This window comes from Tamandua tetradactyla, chromosome 15 (assembly GCF_023851605.1).
Source record: "Tamandua tetradactyla isolate mTamTet1 chromosome 15, mTamTet1.pri, whole genome shotgun sequence".
NCBI lineage: Eukaryota > Metazoa > Chordata > Mammalia > Pilosa > Myrmecophagidae > Tamandua > Tamandua tetradactyla.
Genome location: NC_135341.1, coordinates 68,674,646 through 68,692,810, shown reverse-complemented (window position 1 = coordinate 68,692,810; position 18,165 = coordinate 68,674,646). Strand labels below are relative to the sequence as shown.

The 18,165-nt window shown below is 37.5% G+C and overlaps 1 protein-coding gene across 1 annotated transcript in view; it reads left to right on the top strand.

The window, feature by feature from the left end:
* Positions 1-18,165, top strand: part of KCNH8 (potassium voltage-gated channel subfamily H member 8) — a 396,752-nt gene that overhangs the window by 340,454 nt on the left and 38,133 nt on the right. Inside the window, exons 12-14 of the mRNA XM_077130036.1 lie at positions 6,228-6,266; positions 10,945-11,303; positions 14,762-14,868. Of these exons, the coding sequence (XP_076986151.1) occupies positions 6,228-6,266; positions 10,945-11,303; positions 14,762-14,868 (505 nt within the window). The remainder of the gene's footprint in view (positions 1-6,227; positions 6,267-10,944; positions 11,304-14,761; positions 14,869-18,165) is intronic.

The window sequence follows — 18,165 nt, the reverse complement described above, 5'->3', positions numbered from 1 at the left end:
CTTATGCCAGATACTGGACCAAGTACTTTACAAATATATCAAAATGAGGACTTTTTTCACCAGAAAGTCGCTGAGATAATTCCTTATGGCTAATGAAATAAAAGTGCCAAGAGGTTTACAGTCACAGGAAACTCCAAATATTTTCTCTCCCCTGAGAAACATGAGAAATATGGAAGGCATGGTATTACCTATGTGTCACCTCTGGCAGAAATGTTGGCATTATGGCCAGGGGAAAACGGGAAGACAAGGATACTGAAGAGAAATATGGTCCAGGTTTAATTTTGGCAAGAAAGAGAGAGAGAGGCCTCTTTGTTATTCCTAAGGGAATAGAAAAGGAGGGATAATTTTAACAAACCTTAGTGTGGATTATTGAATACATCCCTTTTAAGATTCTTGTGATATATGCCCAAAAGGATTAAAATTATGTTTTATTACTTGGTTGCTGCACTGAATTTGTCTTCATGTGGCACCATGCCAGATGTGGCCAACTGGGTCTCCTGGGTTTTTCAGTTTACACATATATATTTAATTTAATCCCAAAACAGTTCCAGAAATACTGTTATCATTTTTTTTTTGAGAGGTGGAAATGAAAGGTCACAGAAGTTTGATTGATGCAACGATTGTGAGATTTTCTCCGACCAATGTCATGCAAGGGGAGGTGTCCCTTCTGGGCTTGGTTGGCACATGCCCAGTATGACTTCCCCATAATCTTCCACAAGCAGCTAACTGGGTAGTGCCAGGACAATTCTGAGGCCCACACAACGGCAGAACCACAAAATAGAAGAAGCCTGGGTCCCTGAGCATCACTTAAAAGAGAACTGCTCAACCCATATCAAACTGTGACACGAATGAGAGAAAAAATTCTTCTATGTTAAGCCACGAAAATTTAGGGCATTGTTTGTTATCTCAGCATTGCTTACACTATACTACCTAATATACTAACCAAGATTACATGGGTAATAATAAGGGACAAGATTAGGAAAGACCTGACTCTTAACAACTATAAGACACTGTCTCACAGACATCTCCCATCCCTCTGGGCACACAGAACTTGTGTATAACACACATTGATGTTTTGGGGCTCTCCCAAAACCATGGGTTCAGTAACTGATACTCCAGTTCTAGCTGCTAATAAGCACTGAATTCAGAGCAGTAGACTTCTTGACTACTGCTGTGACCTCTTTGCAATAGAAATGATTGTATTTTCCTAGGGGAAGAATTCTCTTATAAGTCTTAATAGTTTGTCTTGACCTCAAGGTTAAGGACAAAATAGGAAAATAGTAAAATCATCAATTTCTTTTTCATTAAAATCTCACTTCTGTTTCTAAATTATACAACTAACCAAGAAGACATAATAGAAACTGTGTTACCCATTTAGGATTTCAGAAGAACCTCAAAAATCTCCTTAGATTAGATGGTGACAAAATCTCATGCTGCTTTAGTTGAAATTAATGCTCCCTGACTCAAAAGTCATCATTTCTCCAGAAGTTTCCATTTTCTATTCCCTTCTCCCTTTGGTGTCTTTTACTACTTACTGGCTCTTCTTCTTGAGTCTGAAACAGGAAGAAGCAGATTAGAGATGTAAGTGAGACCTGTCAATTTGCTGCTTCCCTGTATTAAATGAAAATTATTTATGGTTTTGTAGGGGGGAGTTTTAACGATCTGAGTTTGAGGTTATCTGTGAGTATCCTTCATTTGTATTCTCTTTATCCCAAACAGCCATCAACACTGCTAATTTTGCTGTCCAGTGAACGAGATAAAGCATGAGATAATCCCTTTTTCTGAATAAGGAAGCATGTTCACTTAATCTGCTTTGTGACTTAATCACTGTGTCATTATTAATGAAGCAGAAGATACCAAGAATCAGTCAGGAAGGAGACTCATAATTTGCATCTTATTTCCCAGTTGAACAATCAGCTGTAGGTAGCATTCCTTTAGTGTCTTTGGAGATTCCAGAGTTGAGAGGACATTTGTGGACTCAAGCAAGGACTCATAATTCTGCACTCTGGACCAAGTAAACAATGGAAAAAAGATTTCCTATTATTTTGGCCCACTGGCCCAGCAATTTACAGTTTAGGTTATAGGTGCATAGAGTGTCTTCCATTCATGTTTGTTTTGCTTCCTTCCTGCTTCGTAGTACTTAATGCCTTGTCAATTTGGGTCCCTTGAAAAGAGTTTGAAAGTTCCTGGTAATGCTTCACTACTCCTGAAAAACTGCTCTCAAGTTCCTCTGAAAGATAGTCCCTTGAAAGGCTGAGCCCTAAACTTTGCTGTCATAGTGTCATCTGTCAAAATTGTGTTGTTTAACAAATGAGGAAAACAGATAAAAGAAAGCAAATTGCTCCTTTTCCAAATAAAAATATTTGTGGGAATTCTATTAACAGGAGAATTTATTGTTGATAAATGCAACAACTTAAAGAAATAAAAAATGGTGTGAGGGTGGCTCACTGGCAGAATTCTTGCCTGCCATGACACAGGTTTGATTCCCAGTGCCTTCCCATGCAAAAAAAAAAAAAAAATAGGTTAGATGGCAGGTCAGTAGGAGCTTATGAAAGTCCCTATAGAAATGTCTTCATTCAGTAAAATAAAGATATTAGAGAATATCATTATTTTTCATATTTCAAAGGTCATTTTTCATATTTAAAGTGACCATCAATGTGTCTGATATGTTTGATTTACATTTGCAATTCAAGCTCTATTGTAGAATTTTGAGACCATGTCTCCTCACTGTTTGAACAAATGGCTGTGAATTTGCTTTGATTTTTTTGTTGTAGATAGCATGGTTACAGAGGCCACTTTTCCTCTGTCTGGTTCTCCACACCAATGATCAATACCTTTCCCATTTAAGAGTATTCTCTACCAGTTCCCACTGGAGTCACATCACCATTAATTTGGATGGTTAAAATGGAAATTAAAAGAGAAGAAAGTTGTGAGGAGACTTTTTAGACCAACTCATAATGCCTTCTGCAGTCTGTAAGGTTGTAAAGCCTCACCTCTGCCCATGATAACCTTGTTTCAAGACATATCCTCAATCTTGCTTACTTACACTTAACTTCTTCCCTCCTGACATTGAGTGTAATTCTCAGGTCTGAGTGTCTGACCCCTCAACTTCCTTTTTCTCCCTCAAGAATTTATTTCAACAATCTCCATTTCTTTTCTTACATATGATTTACTTTCCTTTTATTTTCTCAATCCCCATTTCCCAATATTTTCCTGTTTGTTTCTTTAATTATCCTTATTAGCAGTTTTTACTATTTTCTTAAAAAATCAGCTACAGGGGGAACTCAAAATTGAGGAAGTCTATGCTCCTCAAACCTTCTTAACTTTTGAGTCTTCTATCTAGCTCTTGGAGCAAGGAAATGAGTTCACAAAACATTTTCCATTCAAAGGTTGTATCCATGTATTTTTTTTCCACTGAGGTAAGAATGCTTAGCTTTCATCAGATTCTACAAAGATCCATGACCCCAAAATGGTTAAAACACTGTTTGGTGATGTAGCATCATGAGAGTGTTTTTTTGGTTGTTTTTTGTATTTTTTTTTTTTGTCTGCTTTATGGCAGTCATCAAACCCTGTGCTGGGTTAAATTCCATATGTTTCAGAAGTTCAGTCATTCAGCCCAAGTAACAGCATTAACTGCTGGAGGAAGCAATTGAAAAGGTGTATGATTTTGTGTAAGGCACACCAGGAGTTGTGTTACCTGGCTTATGGTATGGGTTCTGCTACTAACTAGATGCATGTATTGGGGTAAGCCATCTCCTCTCTCTGGTCTTCAGTTTCTATATCTGTGCCATTAGGGAGTTGGACTAACTCAGTGGTTTCCAACCTGACCTGGAATCCTCCGTAAAATTCTGGATCACTGGGTCCTACCCACCACCAATGAAAGAGGCTCTCCTGAGTTGGCACCCTGGAATCTGATTTTTTTTAGAAAGCTCCTTAAGACATTCTTTAATCTGCTAGGTATGGAAATCAGTGTAGGAGGCATTCCACAATGACTAGAGTCACTTCTAATATGCTATGTTTCCATTATACTAATATCCTCAACCAATTGCAAAATCTGGGTCAACACGTTGTTTTAGGCGACTGAAGGAATATATCACAGTACTCTTTCTAAATCATGTGATTAATGCTATATGTAAATGAAATAATTTATTCAAAAACTTTAGCATGAACTCTAGAGAAATTACAAATCTCTCACTCCTATATATATGAATGCATCTGGACCATCTATATCGGTGAGGAATCAATACCATTGAAATAAGATGAACAAACTGTATTGCATGCCATTCATTTTTACATGCATCATTGCATTTAATCTCCATATCAGCCTACCCTTGAATCCCTCGTCCTACATTAGTTACATACTACCTTACAACTTTAGCAAGTCACTTGCCTCAGACTAAGCCTTATTTTCTTTTCTGTAAAATGGGGGTTAAAGATACCTCCCTCATTGGGTTACAGTGAGAATTAATAGACTTAATTTCTTATGGGGGTGCATATCGCTCACATGGTGGAAACTTAATGAATTGATAGGTGATAGGATAATAAGAGTAGTGACACTGGTTGTAAGTGTGCCCCAGAATCCAGCAGTATCAGCAATTACCTGGGACTTCATTAGAAATGCAGAATGTTGGTCCCCATCCCAGGTCTCCTGAATCAGGACCTCATTGTAAGATCCCCCACATGATTCCTGTGCACATTAAAGTTTGAGAGGTGCTGCTATAGAAAAACAACCCTGGGATTTAGCAACTTGCAAAAACTCATTGGTAGTATGTCAGGGAGCTGGAGGTCACAACCATCATACTAAGTATGGTGTCTCTTTCTTACTCCTCAAAATGCAGCTCTGATCAGAGGCTTCTTGAATCCTATTAGGATGGGATCTGAGCTGTAACTGAAAGTCTTTTTAAAACACATCTTTATGTCTACCACAATAGCAACAGCACCATAATTTTGTTTTATTTTTCACATTTTTAATTATTCATCTGTTTTATTTGTCACCATTTGGGGAATTATTACAACACGTATGTCTACAGTGCTTCTGATTAATGCATATTTAGGCAACTAAGCAGATGTAGAATGGGTTGACTGCTTTAATGAAATGAAACATTGATAAAACATATATTTGCACACTAATAATGATGCCGACATTTGTATAATTAATAACAGATCTACTTCCCTAATCATCTGGAGGGGGGAAAAAGCAGTTAGAGGATGACAGAATTACCATATATGTCTGGCTTACTAGGCAGATAATTTTCAAGTGCAAGGTTTTTCTATGTGAATAAAATTATGTTAATTTATAGAATTTACTGCCACTTGAAAAAGAAAGAAATGTATTTTGGCAAAAACAATTTGGATGAGACCTGAAGTATGTTTCCAGATATCATTATTTCCAGAGCTGCTTTGTACATTAAAAAAGGTATATGTTTTTTAATGTTTTCCTTCACAGTACCATAAATTTTATTTTATACAAGAGGTATCATGAGAACTAGACTTAAGTGATTCAGAGATACTCATTTGTTTTTCATGTTTTAGCATCTCTGAAATTAATTGATAGCAATGCCAAAATTTGATTGGCAGCATTTTTTTCCTCCTTTTTTTTTCCAATCAATGTGGACTTAGACTCAATTAAATGGGGTATTAGGATTCCCAGTAAACATAATCCTAATCCACAATGAAACCATAGTGAGAAGAACAAAAGGACCAGAAAGTAGATATCAATCTGACTTTTTCAAGAAGAAGGGAAAGTAGATAAATAGAAAGAAATGAAGTTAAATAAGAAAAGATTCCATAAATTTCTATTTTCACAAAGCCAGAGAAAGGAATCATTGAACATGAGAGAGTTTAAGAAAAGGGCAGGAAAGAGGAATAAGGGAGATGGAAAACAGAAAGAGAGAGACTAAAGCATCAAACAGGAAAATATAGCGAATAAGGCTAGTGGTGGTCATTATTTCGTAGGATGTGTCCTGTCCTAGACATTGAACTTTCTGCTCCTTTTCTCAGTAGTGCACTAGTTAGTAGAGGGCCTAGGGGTGGGATCTGGGAGTTCTCAGTTCCTTGCAGGGACATAAGTTTTTACTCTGGCCTACAAAGGTGGAGGCTGGATTTCTTCACCCTCTCTGAGCAATTCCTTTCATCTCTTTCCCCAGCATCCTACATTTCACCCCGTCCCACACCACCAGGGAAGATGAAAATAATTATTATTACTTCTGTTTGTTTTTTTCTTTCAGGTGATAACAAGATTTTCAAACAAGTCTACAGTCTCACAGGTATGGCTTGGGCTGAAGAGCAAAATACTTACTTCGAACCTAAAGAATTGCCAATAAATCTGAATTCCCCTTGAGGGTTCTGTGTTTTTATTTTCTGATCTTCTCTAATACACTAATCAGTGAGAGACATGGTGACTGATTTTCTTGGCTTGAGGGATGAAGTATGGAAACATATCCCTGTGAAAGAGTTTCATGCTCATTGTTATAATGTTGTCACCAAATACTGCCCAAAGTAGCAAAGTCCTGAGGTATTTATCTTAGAAGTATTTTCATTGTGTTTAAAATTGAGAATCAAATGTATTCTCATAAGCATCCAACTAATTGTGCAAAGTGAGTATCCATAAGGTAAAAATGTATGCTTCAGAGATATTCTGGGTGTAATTTCACTTGGTGGTGTTAAGATAGTCCCAACTTTTCAGTACTCTTCAATTTCACAGAAAATTTTCCCATGGAAATAGTAGTTTGTTGCATTTATCAACTATACTTTTATTGTCAATAATCCTAGGGAACCCTATGAATAGTTCCTTTTCTTGCTCTGTACTTTCCTTAAAGCAAAATACAATTCTTTTCATACATGCAACGAGGCAAATAGATCCAATTACATAATGCATTATGAAAATATTGATGATTGACTGAAGGTTGGAGGGGGCGGAAAATTGGGTTTACTTTTAATACTGTGTTGAGAAACTTCCAAAAAAATTCTTAAAACAACTCAGTGCTTTTAACTAACTTCTTTGGTGACACTAGTTGTATTGTCTTTCTCATCGATACAAAATCCCTCCTCAGCAAGCAGCAAAATGATATTTACATTTTCAGTCTTCTCTCCAGACAGTGTCTCTTCTTTACAATATCAGCCATTCCTTCCTCCAGCCTTTTCTTTCCTTTCCCAGGAAGAACAATTTAGCCTTCTTTTGAATTTTCTAATTTGAATTCCTCACCCTGTTATAGCAGTCTGGAAAAAAAGATCCCTGAAAGAACAACACCTTTAGAGGTTAGGGCTGGGTTGGGGAATTTTTAACTCAAAAAAAAAACCAAATTTCTACTGTATAACTTAGGCTGAAGTTCATTTTCAATATTAAGACCAGGAGCAGAACAGGAGTTTCAAGACAATAGAAGTTAATTTCTCCCTCATAGACAAGTCCAGAGGTGGCAATATAGCAGCTCCAGAGTGTCAGTAGGGTCCCAGGATATCTTCCTTTTTGCTTCTCCATCCTCATCTTTCCTCATGTTCTCCTCATTCTCCAGTATGGTTGCTGAGTCCCAACCTTTTCATTCATATTCCATAAATCAAAGAAATATGAAAGAGAGGCCAATAGGGTCCCCTCTTCATAGAGACTGTTCTAGTTTGCTAGCTGCTGGAATGCAACACACCAGAGGTGGATTGGCTTTTAATAAAAGGGGATTTATTTTGTTAATTCTTCAGAGGAAAGGCAGCCAACTTTCCACTGAGATTCTTTCTTACGTGGAAGGCACAGGATGGTCTCTGCTGGTCTTCTCTCCAGGCCCCTGGGTTCCAACAACTTTCCCCGGGTGACTTCTTTCTGCATCTCCAAAGGCCTGGGCTGAGCTGCAAGTGCTGAGAGGAGGTATGCTGAGCTGCTTGGGCTGTGCTATGTTGAGTCTCTCATTTAAGCACCAGCCAATTAAGTCAAATGTCACTCATTGCAGCAGACACGCCTCCTAGCCGACTGCAGATGTAATTAGCAACAGAAGAGGTTCACGTACCATTGGCTTATGTGCGCAGCAACAAAACTAGGTATGCTCACTGGCCAAGTTGACAACTGAATCTAACTAATACAGGGACCTTCCTAAAAGACCCTCATAACCTGTCTATGTCCCCCTAGAACTTAGCCTCATGGTCAAACTAAGTAGAAGGAAAGAAAAGAAAGGTGGTCTTTGGGCAGAAAGCATTGTAAAGAGTTAGGCCAATTAAAGAGAATAAAGGGAGATTACATAAAAGAGGCAACTATAATAAATGTTGTTTCCATTTTTTTCATGATGATAATCATCATCATCCAAGAACAAGCAGTGAGGGCAATGGAGATGATTAAAGGTATCTCAAATTGGACTTAAAACATTTTGCTTGTATAGTCACTTACAATTCATGAATAACTAGATTGAGTTGAACCTGTTGACTAAATTGGAAGTAGTTAAGCACTGCCTAAGCACATTGCTAAGTATTTAATCTCTATTATCTCATGCCTAATTTTTTCTTGCCCCATTCCCAACTTACAGTTAAGGAAAGCAAGGCTTTTAATGATTATGTTACTTGAATAAGGTTATAGCTCTAAGTCCCAGGACTTGTAGGAATATGTGACCAAACTTCTATGCATTTAACCATTAGGCTTTATTCTACTTCCAACTTAGTCAACAGGTTCAACTGAATCTAGTCATTCATGAATTTTAAATGGCTATACCAGCAAAATGTTATAAGTCCACTTTGAGATACCTTTAATCATCTTCATTGCCCTCATGCAAGTATTAAGCAAAGCAAGATGAGAATGAAGAGGGGGTGGTCAAAAGAGAAGGCGGAATGTGTGACCTGAACTTTATGGCTGCATATATACAAACAGCTACATACACACAAGGAAAGGGGGTGTTTCTATGTTGATGCTCTAACAAAAGTAACTGGCATTACTGCGTAAAGGCTAATGTGATGCTAATGAGTGATCTAATAAATTAGGGTCCTCTCTGTAATGATGGTAGGTGGGATAATTAATTTTTTAATTGTAATGTTTTAAATTTTTGACATCATATCTGTTACTTTGATCACAAGAGTCAGTATCTAAGCAACTTGTCCAAGGCTCCACTAAGACTGAAAGTATGAAATTGAAACAAACTTGTGTAAGTACAAACACTTTATAGCTTATTAGAGGACCCTATGACAGACAACAGGGCTTCCTCAAAACAAAGGAATGAGTAAACTGGCAATGCAAATATAAACAGAATTCCAATTAGAGAATGTGCTCCCTGTTTTTCATTTCTTTGATAATTGTGCCCTGTGTACCTTTAGCCAAATGAACTAATTTTTCTATTCCACATCACATTTACAAATGTTGCCCTGTAATCCCATGTAGGTCCAACTTTTGTTAAAAGGACAGAGTTGTTAAATGCAATGAAAAACAAACAAACAAAAAAAGACAAAACAATAGCTACCCCAGTCAAAAAAATAATTAAAACTTGTGGCTTCACCATTAATTAAAGCAATCCTATCTAGCTAGAAAGGTAAATCTAATACTGTCATTTCCTCAAGAAATTTTGAGACATTAAAATTAAAGTACAAATTACCTTCATGGGTGAACCAAACATATCATTTAGCAGTTATGGCACTAAATTGAATGGGCTATTGCCTGCAAGTATCACGGGTTCAAGTTCATTATTTTTGTTGTGATTGTTATGGCTAGCATCGTAGCTGTTAGAGGTAAGAACCATGTATACCGACGGGCCAACTGTTTATTAAATTAAAGTCCATGCAGGAGACCCAGGTTATATTCCTGGCCCATGCACTTCCCCAAAACAAACAATTAAACAACAGGAAGATAAAACAAACAAACAAAAATTCAACAAATAGCGCTGCAATAATGGGATACTCACATGGAAAAAAATTAAATGTGACCCCCCCCCCCGCTACACAGCAAACAAAAAAGATAAAAGATAAAGTAGTAACCATATGATAATCATGACAGTTCATGATACTTAAATAGAACTCTTAGGACTTTGGGATTTGCTATCTTGCTTTTATTAGAAATTTTTGATGAGCAGGTATAAGTGATTGAATCTTCAAAAGGCAAAGCAAAATTTGGAGCCAGGAAGTCATGTCTGAGGCAGAGCAAGAAACACACATGATTATAGTGACTGTTGAGCACCATGAAGCCTAGCCCTCACTGCCCTCTCTGCTATGGCCACCTGTCATCACCTCAGTTGTCCTTTCTCATCCTCTCCCTTGCTTTTTCTTGGCCTGCAAGGTTGAATGGCCCAGACAAGAATACAACGGTCCTAGACTGGAGTTTGACAAGGCTTTTTCTCCTCCTTTTCCCAAAGTTGATCAAGGCGGCAGACCAGGTGGTTTGCTCCATGTCCTGACCACCTACTTGTGCGAATAAGGGAAACAGGAAGCAGAGTAACCAAGAGAAACTTCTGATTCTCCTTCATCCATGCAATCCAAAATAGGGAAAAAAAAAGTTTCTCAAGGATAATGGCCTAATTTTGCTGACTGATCTCCACATAAATTTCCACTGAACACCTTGCAACTTTAAAATAGCAAGGCCCAAGGCCTTCCAATAAAATTGAAAATGTATTTAATCCCTAAATGCATGAGTGCATGCCATCGTATACTATTACGTGTGAGAGGCTAACTAAAATCAAGATGCAAACCTCTCACATACTACCTCCCATCCTGGCCCCTTCCCTGCCATGAAGTTTAAATGACCAAGAGAATGGCAGCGGGCAGGCATTAAAATCAGGAAAATGAAGGGTGGAAAATCTATGGAAGATTAGACACAGGGAAACTTCTAACATCTGAATAAATAATAGCAAACTCTGTAAAGTCTTAAGTTTTAATGAGAAGTAAGACTCTCTATGGGCTTTGGCTTTGCTTAAATGGGAACTTATGCATGAACGATTCACCTTTCAAGAGGTCTTTGCCATATGTATTAATCTGTATTCTCCACTGATTTAGTCAGAGCCCAAGGGAAATGGCAGCATCAACAAGAGACTCCCATCCATCGTGGAAGACGAGGAAGAGGAGGAAGAGGGAGAGGAAGAGGAGACAGCTTCCCTCTCTCCTATCTACACCCGGGGATCCTCCTCTTCGCGCAGAAAGAAGGTTGGAAGCAACAAAACCTACCTGGGCTTGAGCCTGAAGCAGCTGGCCTCGGGAACAGTGCCATTTCACTCACCTATCAGAGTCTCCAATTCAAATCCCCCTAAAACCAAACAGGAGACCGACCCTCCTAACCACAGTAAGAGGAAAGAGAAGAACCTGAAATTGCATCTCTCAACTTTGAGTAGTGCTGGATCCCCAGACCTCAGTCCAAGGTATGATGAGTTCACGTCATCTGATTCTCTCGCAGTTGAAAGTAACTGCCTTGTATTTCGCCAACTATTTGGCTAGTAAATTGTTCAGCTCTCTGTGCCTTTCTGTTGTGTGGGTTCCTTGCCGGATTCTTTAGTTTCCTGATATTTGTATGTAGTTGTTTTTTTTTTTTTTAATATATGTGTAAAGGTGTGTGTGCAGTAGGGGAACAAGTAATTTTAGTCATAGTCTCAAAAGGATCCATCCAATTTTCAGAGTTTCTTCTCTACTCCCTCTATCCGTTCAGGTGAGCTATTTTTAAATGCATATTTCTACACTGTAATTTTATAACTTATAAATTTATAATAAAAATAAAAGAGATGGAACACAGTCCATCCATATTGCCCCTCAGTGGCCTGATCTTACCAAAAGTTTCAAGAAGCAATGTGTAGAAATTATGAAGGAAATGAAGCATTGGTTTTCATTCTCCCATGCTATTTGACTCATTCTTGTGGATGACTGAAGCTTAGTTTCAGTTCCGGTCTCTTTAGTAGGTGATGTGCGATACCGTGTCATAGCTTGATTTTTTTTAAAAAAGGAAAATAAGCTGTATTATATCAAATAACAAATGCATACAAAGAAGCAAACAGTTTTAGTCAATTATTTTTAGACATTTTGATCAACTTACAGGAAACAGAACTGAAATTTAGTCTCAGTAGGAAAAATTTTCTTCTGTATTTATAACTTGTGTACTTTTTAATTGACTTCCAAGCACTTGAAGTCATTCAAATGCATAAGCAAAAAGGAAGTTATATTAAGCAGAATCTACACTGTTTGCCATTTGGGACCAGCTACTAGGTAAAGTCTGCTGTCAGTATTTACTTAAAACAGAATTCTTAGAGTTGTATTAGCTTATAGAAAGGAACAAAGAACAATTTAGGTAGCATAAATGTATTCAAAAGAGAAGATTACAGTGAGTTACTGGTATCTTCGAGACAAACTGCAATTTGGTGTAAGATAGGTAACTTTTCTATGTATATATTTTCTATCCAATACTTAACTTAAAAATCAGACCAAAAATAACCCAGGTACATCCTAACTCTTTAAAACGCAAATCCTAATCAAATAGAAAATCTTTTCTCAATCTTAAAGCTTGTAGATTCAGACCCCAGTGAATTATGGGAACAAAACGGGCAGAAATAAAAACAATCTGCTAACTTTTCGAAAACAAGAGTTTCATCTGAACAGGGTAGATGAACTGTAACTTCTCAACTGGTAAAAAGATGGGAAGCCTTCAAAGCTAATAGGGAGGCTGGGATCTGGCATTCCGTCCTGTTTCAGCCAAGCACTCCGGAACCTGTCCTCTAGCGTGCATGATGCCTCCTCTTTTTCTCTCCGTTGCACTCTTGCTCCCCACTGCTCTCTCTTCCCAACTCTTCCACGAGGGCCAGCAGCTCAGAATATCTGCTTTGGGATACCTGGCTGTTTCCCAGTTCCCTGCGTTTAGCCGGGGGGGGGGGGGGGGGGGGGGGGGGGGGGGGGGTGGGGGCGGCCCACAGTCACTCAGCAGCTTGCGGTACTTGAGGACGTTGCCAGGCTGAGAGAAGGAGAATGGACACTTCAGCCGTGCTGAAGGAGCCGGAGAGTTCGTGAGACGTCCGCGTGAGCGCGCGGTGTGCAGGGCGCGCGGTGCCTTACCTGAGCGAGCCACCGAGAGGCGGGCGGCGACGCAGCGAGTAACCGCAGCGCCCGCGTCCCTGCACGGGTCGGTGCGCCCGCCCGGCTCCCGCAAGCCTTTTGCTGTTGAAGGCTCGGGCCACGCCGGCAAATACCTGTGTCCCTCACCCTGCCACCCGCGGCAATATATCACCCATGGTGCGGGGATGGCCTCAAACTTGGCACACTGCTTGATTTTTAATTGGAAAAAAAAAGAGAGAGAGAGAGAAACAACAAAAAAATTCCACTTTAGGATCAAGTAAAGGTCATGGAGAGGGTGGAAAGACCTGAAATCCTGACTCAGAACACACTCAGTAATTTTTTTGTCCTGCTTCTTATGTTCAATCTGTTAAGGACAATTCCTATTAATCAGTTACGTCATTTTGACTAATGCTATCGCTTCTTTTGCATGACGGCCTGCTCCTTTCCCACATTCTATGTTCAGTGCACATTGCTAGGTAACTTCACATTCATCATGGTATTTAATCTGCTCGAGAATTCAATAAAATAATGTTATTGCTGCTGTAAAGTTGTAAAAAGGAAAACTTGAAGATTAGATAGTTTGCTCAAGTTTTCAGAGATATTTAGTTCTTAAATGCTGGATTCAAATTCTGTTTTTCTATTTGTAAGGCAAGCAATCTTTTTTATATGCTATATATTTAATTTCCCATTTTAATAATAACTCATCAAATATAGAACATCCATTTATTGAGAATATTAAGAATAATATAATAAGAAGGCAGGTTTAGTGGAAAATAGGTGTACAGTAAATGTTCCAGAGTTCAGTTGAAAATGGTAATTTGAGCACAATGCCTTGCTAATTTTTACTGATCTGAAAAATAGGTAAATTTTTAAACAGGAAGGAATTGTGTCAGAGCCAGAAAGGACAGGTTTATGATGATATGATCCTGCAGTTATAAAATAATACATATTGACATATAGAAAAAGTTTGAGGGCATACACCAAATGGTAAGAATAGTTGTGGATTATAGGTAATTTTTATTGTCTGATTTTTGTTACCTTTATGTTTAAATTTTCTTCAATGGGCTCATATTTCTTTTTTAATAAAGAGCAGGTTACATATCATTTACCAAGGAAAGATGACAAGCTAAAGTCTTAATGGTAATTTAGTTCTTCAATTCTCACCTCCAGAGCTTTGTTCACCTCCAGAATGGAGGTGTCATCAAAGCTTTTTTCTGTGATGTTATAATCATTATACTAAAACATTTTCCTCCTTGATCATGTAGGGTTTAATATGAATTCAGGTAAGAGGACTTCTGTATCTTAAAATTCTGAATCTGAGAATAAATAAAAGAATCTGAAATTAACAACAATCCTGTTCAACAGAAACGTGTGAGCCGAAATTGAACCTCATATATAATTTTAAATTTTCCAGGAGCCACATATTTTAAAGTAAAAAAAAATAAATAAATAAAATAGGTGGACTTAATTTTAATAATATATTGCATTTGACCCAATATATCTAAAACATTGTTTGAGATGTAACTAATAAAAAAGCATTAATGAGATGATTTACATTCCTTTTGTTTTTCCAGTGCCTATGCACCTCTCAATTCTCATTAGCTGCGTTTTAAGTGCTCAATAGCCATATGAGATTAAAGGCTCTCATATCGAATAGCACAACCCTAGAGTGTCTAGATTTTAGAAATGTAACACAATATTTTTTACAAGCCCTCTAGAAATACTGGAACCCATTAATTTAAATACATAATCAAAAATTTTCTTTTTTGTTTTATTTAAACAGAATTGTTGATGGCATTGAAGATGGAAATAGCAGTGAAGAAAGCCAAACTTTTGACTTTGGTTCTGAACGAATCAGGCCAGAGCCCAGAATTTCTCCTCCTCTTGGAGGTGAGTTCTATGTTAAGTGTTCTATCAAGAGGCAACACCTTATAATATTTAGCATTGGGACTCCATTCTCAGAATATTCTCCATATATTTACCAATGGAGATTACCAACTTTACCAATGACATGAAATAATTTGACTTGGGTCTATACTGTCTCCAAGTTATTAAACATTAAGCTAACTTTTGTTATCCTTTCTCTGTCCAGACTAGAAGCCATGCCATTTAGTAGGCAAGGTAAATGGTATGTCAGGGGGCTCAAACTTCTGCTGTTTATCATGGGATAACCATGTTTTCCTGTTATAAATACAGAAACATCCACACAAACAACATTATGCAGAGAAAATGCTGTACTTTTGGTGCTATATTTAACCAATTTAACTTGGGAGAAGTTATTTATGTGCAGTTTTTTAGAGGATAAACAGCTTCAGAAGGAGATGAGCATGTTGGAAGGGTTGGAGAACTATATGAAGCACTAATGCTGGTGGGTTGAAGGTGCCCCCAACTACAGCCTCAGACCCCTCTTGCTCCCTTTCAATATAGAATGTATTGCCCATATGAAAGAATGCGTCAACATGGTGAAGGCTAGAAATTATGAATAAACTCTACAGAAGACAGACCTGTATCTGATGAAGAAAGAATATGATCAATTGTAAATAGACTTAGGTAATCCAAAACAATTACTAGCAAACTACCAGATGCAAGGCCAGCAAACCCCTGCATACCCTTATCACCTGCTTCCACCCAGCTCAGAGATCCATTTGTCAGGTTATCCTGCTAATTAGCAAATCCTCCCATGGACAAAACCAAACCCAACAAAGGCTTTAGAATGGAAGTTGTGTAGGTAGGTGTGTATTTGGTAAAATTCCCATATTCCATCTCAATTGACAATCCTGCTTCCCAGCAGACATCATCTTCTGGAGGAAATGAAGGATCCTTGTAAGACTTCTTGTTGGGAAATGACAGGTGGGAAAAGAAGAAAGGAAGGAGGAAAGATATCATTCACAATCCGCATTGATGCTTTCATTTGACCTACAAGTATTGATGTTATTGTGTACAAGGCGAAGGGTACAGAAATCATAGTCAGAGTAAAACTGGTGTGTATACATTCACTATGAAAGCAGGTGGTGAGTCTTTAATGGAAGGTTTCCCTGTCAGCTCACCCAAGGACAATGCAGAGAATCTCAGTATGTTCACCCTCCTATTTCTGGTCCCACCACCCCCTTAATATTTTCCTCTCCCTAACTCTCCCTGCACCCCTCACACTCATCCATTCAAGCAACAAGTTGGGTTTTTTTAATTATTATTTTATTCCTTAAGATTGCCAATCTTTCTAAGGCTTTCTATACTTCTATATTTCTATTTCGTTCACTTCTTTTATGCTAGAGAAATTTTAATTTTATAGAAAAATCATGCAACCAATACAAAGATCCCAAATATCTCCACCACCCTCCCACTCCCAATATTAAGATGTTGTGTTAGGGTGGTTCAATTGTTATAATTAATGAAACAATACTATTATAATTAGATTAATAACTATAGTCCATTGTTTATATTAGGGTTCACTGTGTTGTACAGTCTTATGATTATTTTCAATGTCTGTTCTGGTAAAATATACATAGATACCCTAAAAGTTCTCCTTTCAACCACATTTAACTATACAATTCAATGGTGTTAATTACATGCACAATGTTGCATTACCATCACCATCATCCATTAATAAAACTTTTCCATTACCCTAAATAAAAGCTCTGTACCAATTAAGCACTGACTCTACATTCCCAATACCCATCTGGCATCTGGTAACCCATATTCTCTTTTTTGATTTTATGAATTTGCTTATTCTTATTTCTCCTATCAGTGAGATCATACAATATTTTCCTTTTGTATTAGGCTTATTTCACTCCACATGATGTCTTCAGGGTTCATCCATGTAATCACATGTATCAGAACCTCATTCTTTTTCAGGGCTGAGTAATATTCCAAAGCATGTATATGCCAAATCTTGTTATTCATTCATTTGTTGATGGACATTTAGGTTGTCTCCATTTTTGGCTATTGTGAATAATACCTCTAAGAACATTAGTGTGTGAAATATCTGTTCATGTCCTGCTTTTAGTTCTTTGGGATATATATTTAAAAGTGGGAATATCAGGTGATCTGGTAATTCTATACTTAACTTTCTGAGGAACCACCAAACTCTTTACCTCATCAGTTCCATTTGACATTCCCACAACCAATGAATGAGTATTCCTGTTTCTCCACATCCTCTGCAACATTTGTTTTTTTTTTTAAAGAAGCCATTCTAGTAGATATGAAATGATATTGTAGCTGTTTTGAAATGCATTTCCCTAATGACTAATTACGATGAATATCTTTTCATGTGCTTTTTGACCATTCATATATCTTCTTTGCAGAAGCGTCTGTTCAAGTCTTTTGCCTGTTTATATTTTGGTTGTTTGTCTTTTTGTTGGCGAATTGTAGAATTTCTTTATACATTCTGGATATTAATTCCTTATCAGATACGTGGTTTCCAAATATTTTTACCCATGCTATAGATTGTCTTTTTACTTTCATGGTGGAGTCCTTGGATGTACAAAAGTTTTTAATTTTGTTCAAGTCCTATTTATCCATTTTTTCTTTTGTTGCTTGCGCTTTTGGTGAAAAGTCTAAAAATCCATGTATAACTCAAGGTCTGGAAGGTGCTTACCTATGTCTTCTTCTAGGAATTTTATAGTCCTGGTTCTTAAATTTAGATCTTATTCATTTTGAGTAAATTTTTTATATGCTGTGAGGCAGGGTTTTACCTTTACTCTCATGCAAATGGATATCCAATTTTCCCAACACCATTTTTTGAAGAGACTAAGGGTTCCCCCATTGAATGGACTTGGCACACATGTAAAAAACCAATCAGCTATAAATGTGAGGGTTAATTTCTGAACCCCCAATTAGATTCCATTTGTCTTCATATCTTGTATCCATACCATGGTATTTTAACTCCTGTAGCTTTGTAATATGTTTAAAATTGGGAAGTGTAAGTCCTCCAACTTTGTCCTTCTTTTTCATGATGGTTTTAGCTCTTCAGGGCCCCTTACCCTTCCAAATAATCTTGATGATTATTCAACTCAATCTTGATTGAGTTGTCACTTCCTCAATCTTGATTGAGTTGAATCTGTAAATTTATTTGGGTAGAATTGACACCTTAACAATATTTATATTCCAATCTATCTGCTTTGATTTCTTTTAGTAATGTTTTGTAGTTTCCTTGATTGTAGTTATTCCTAGATATTTGATTGTTTTAAT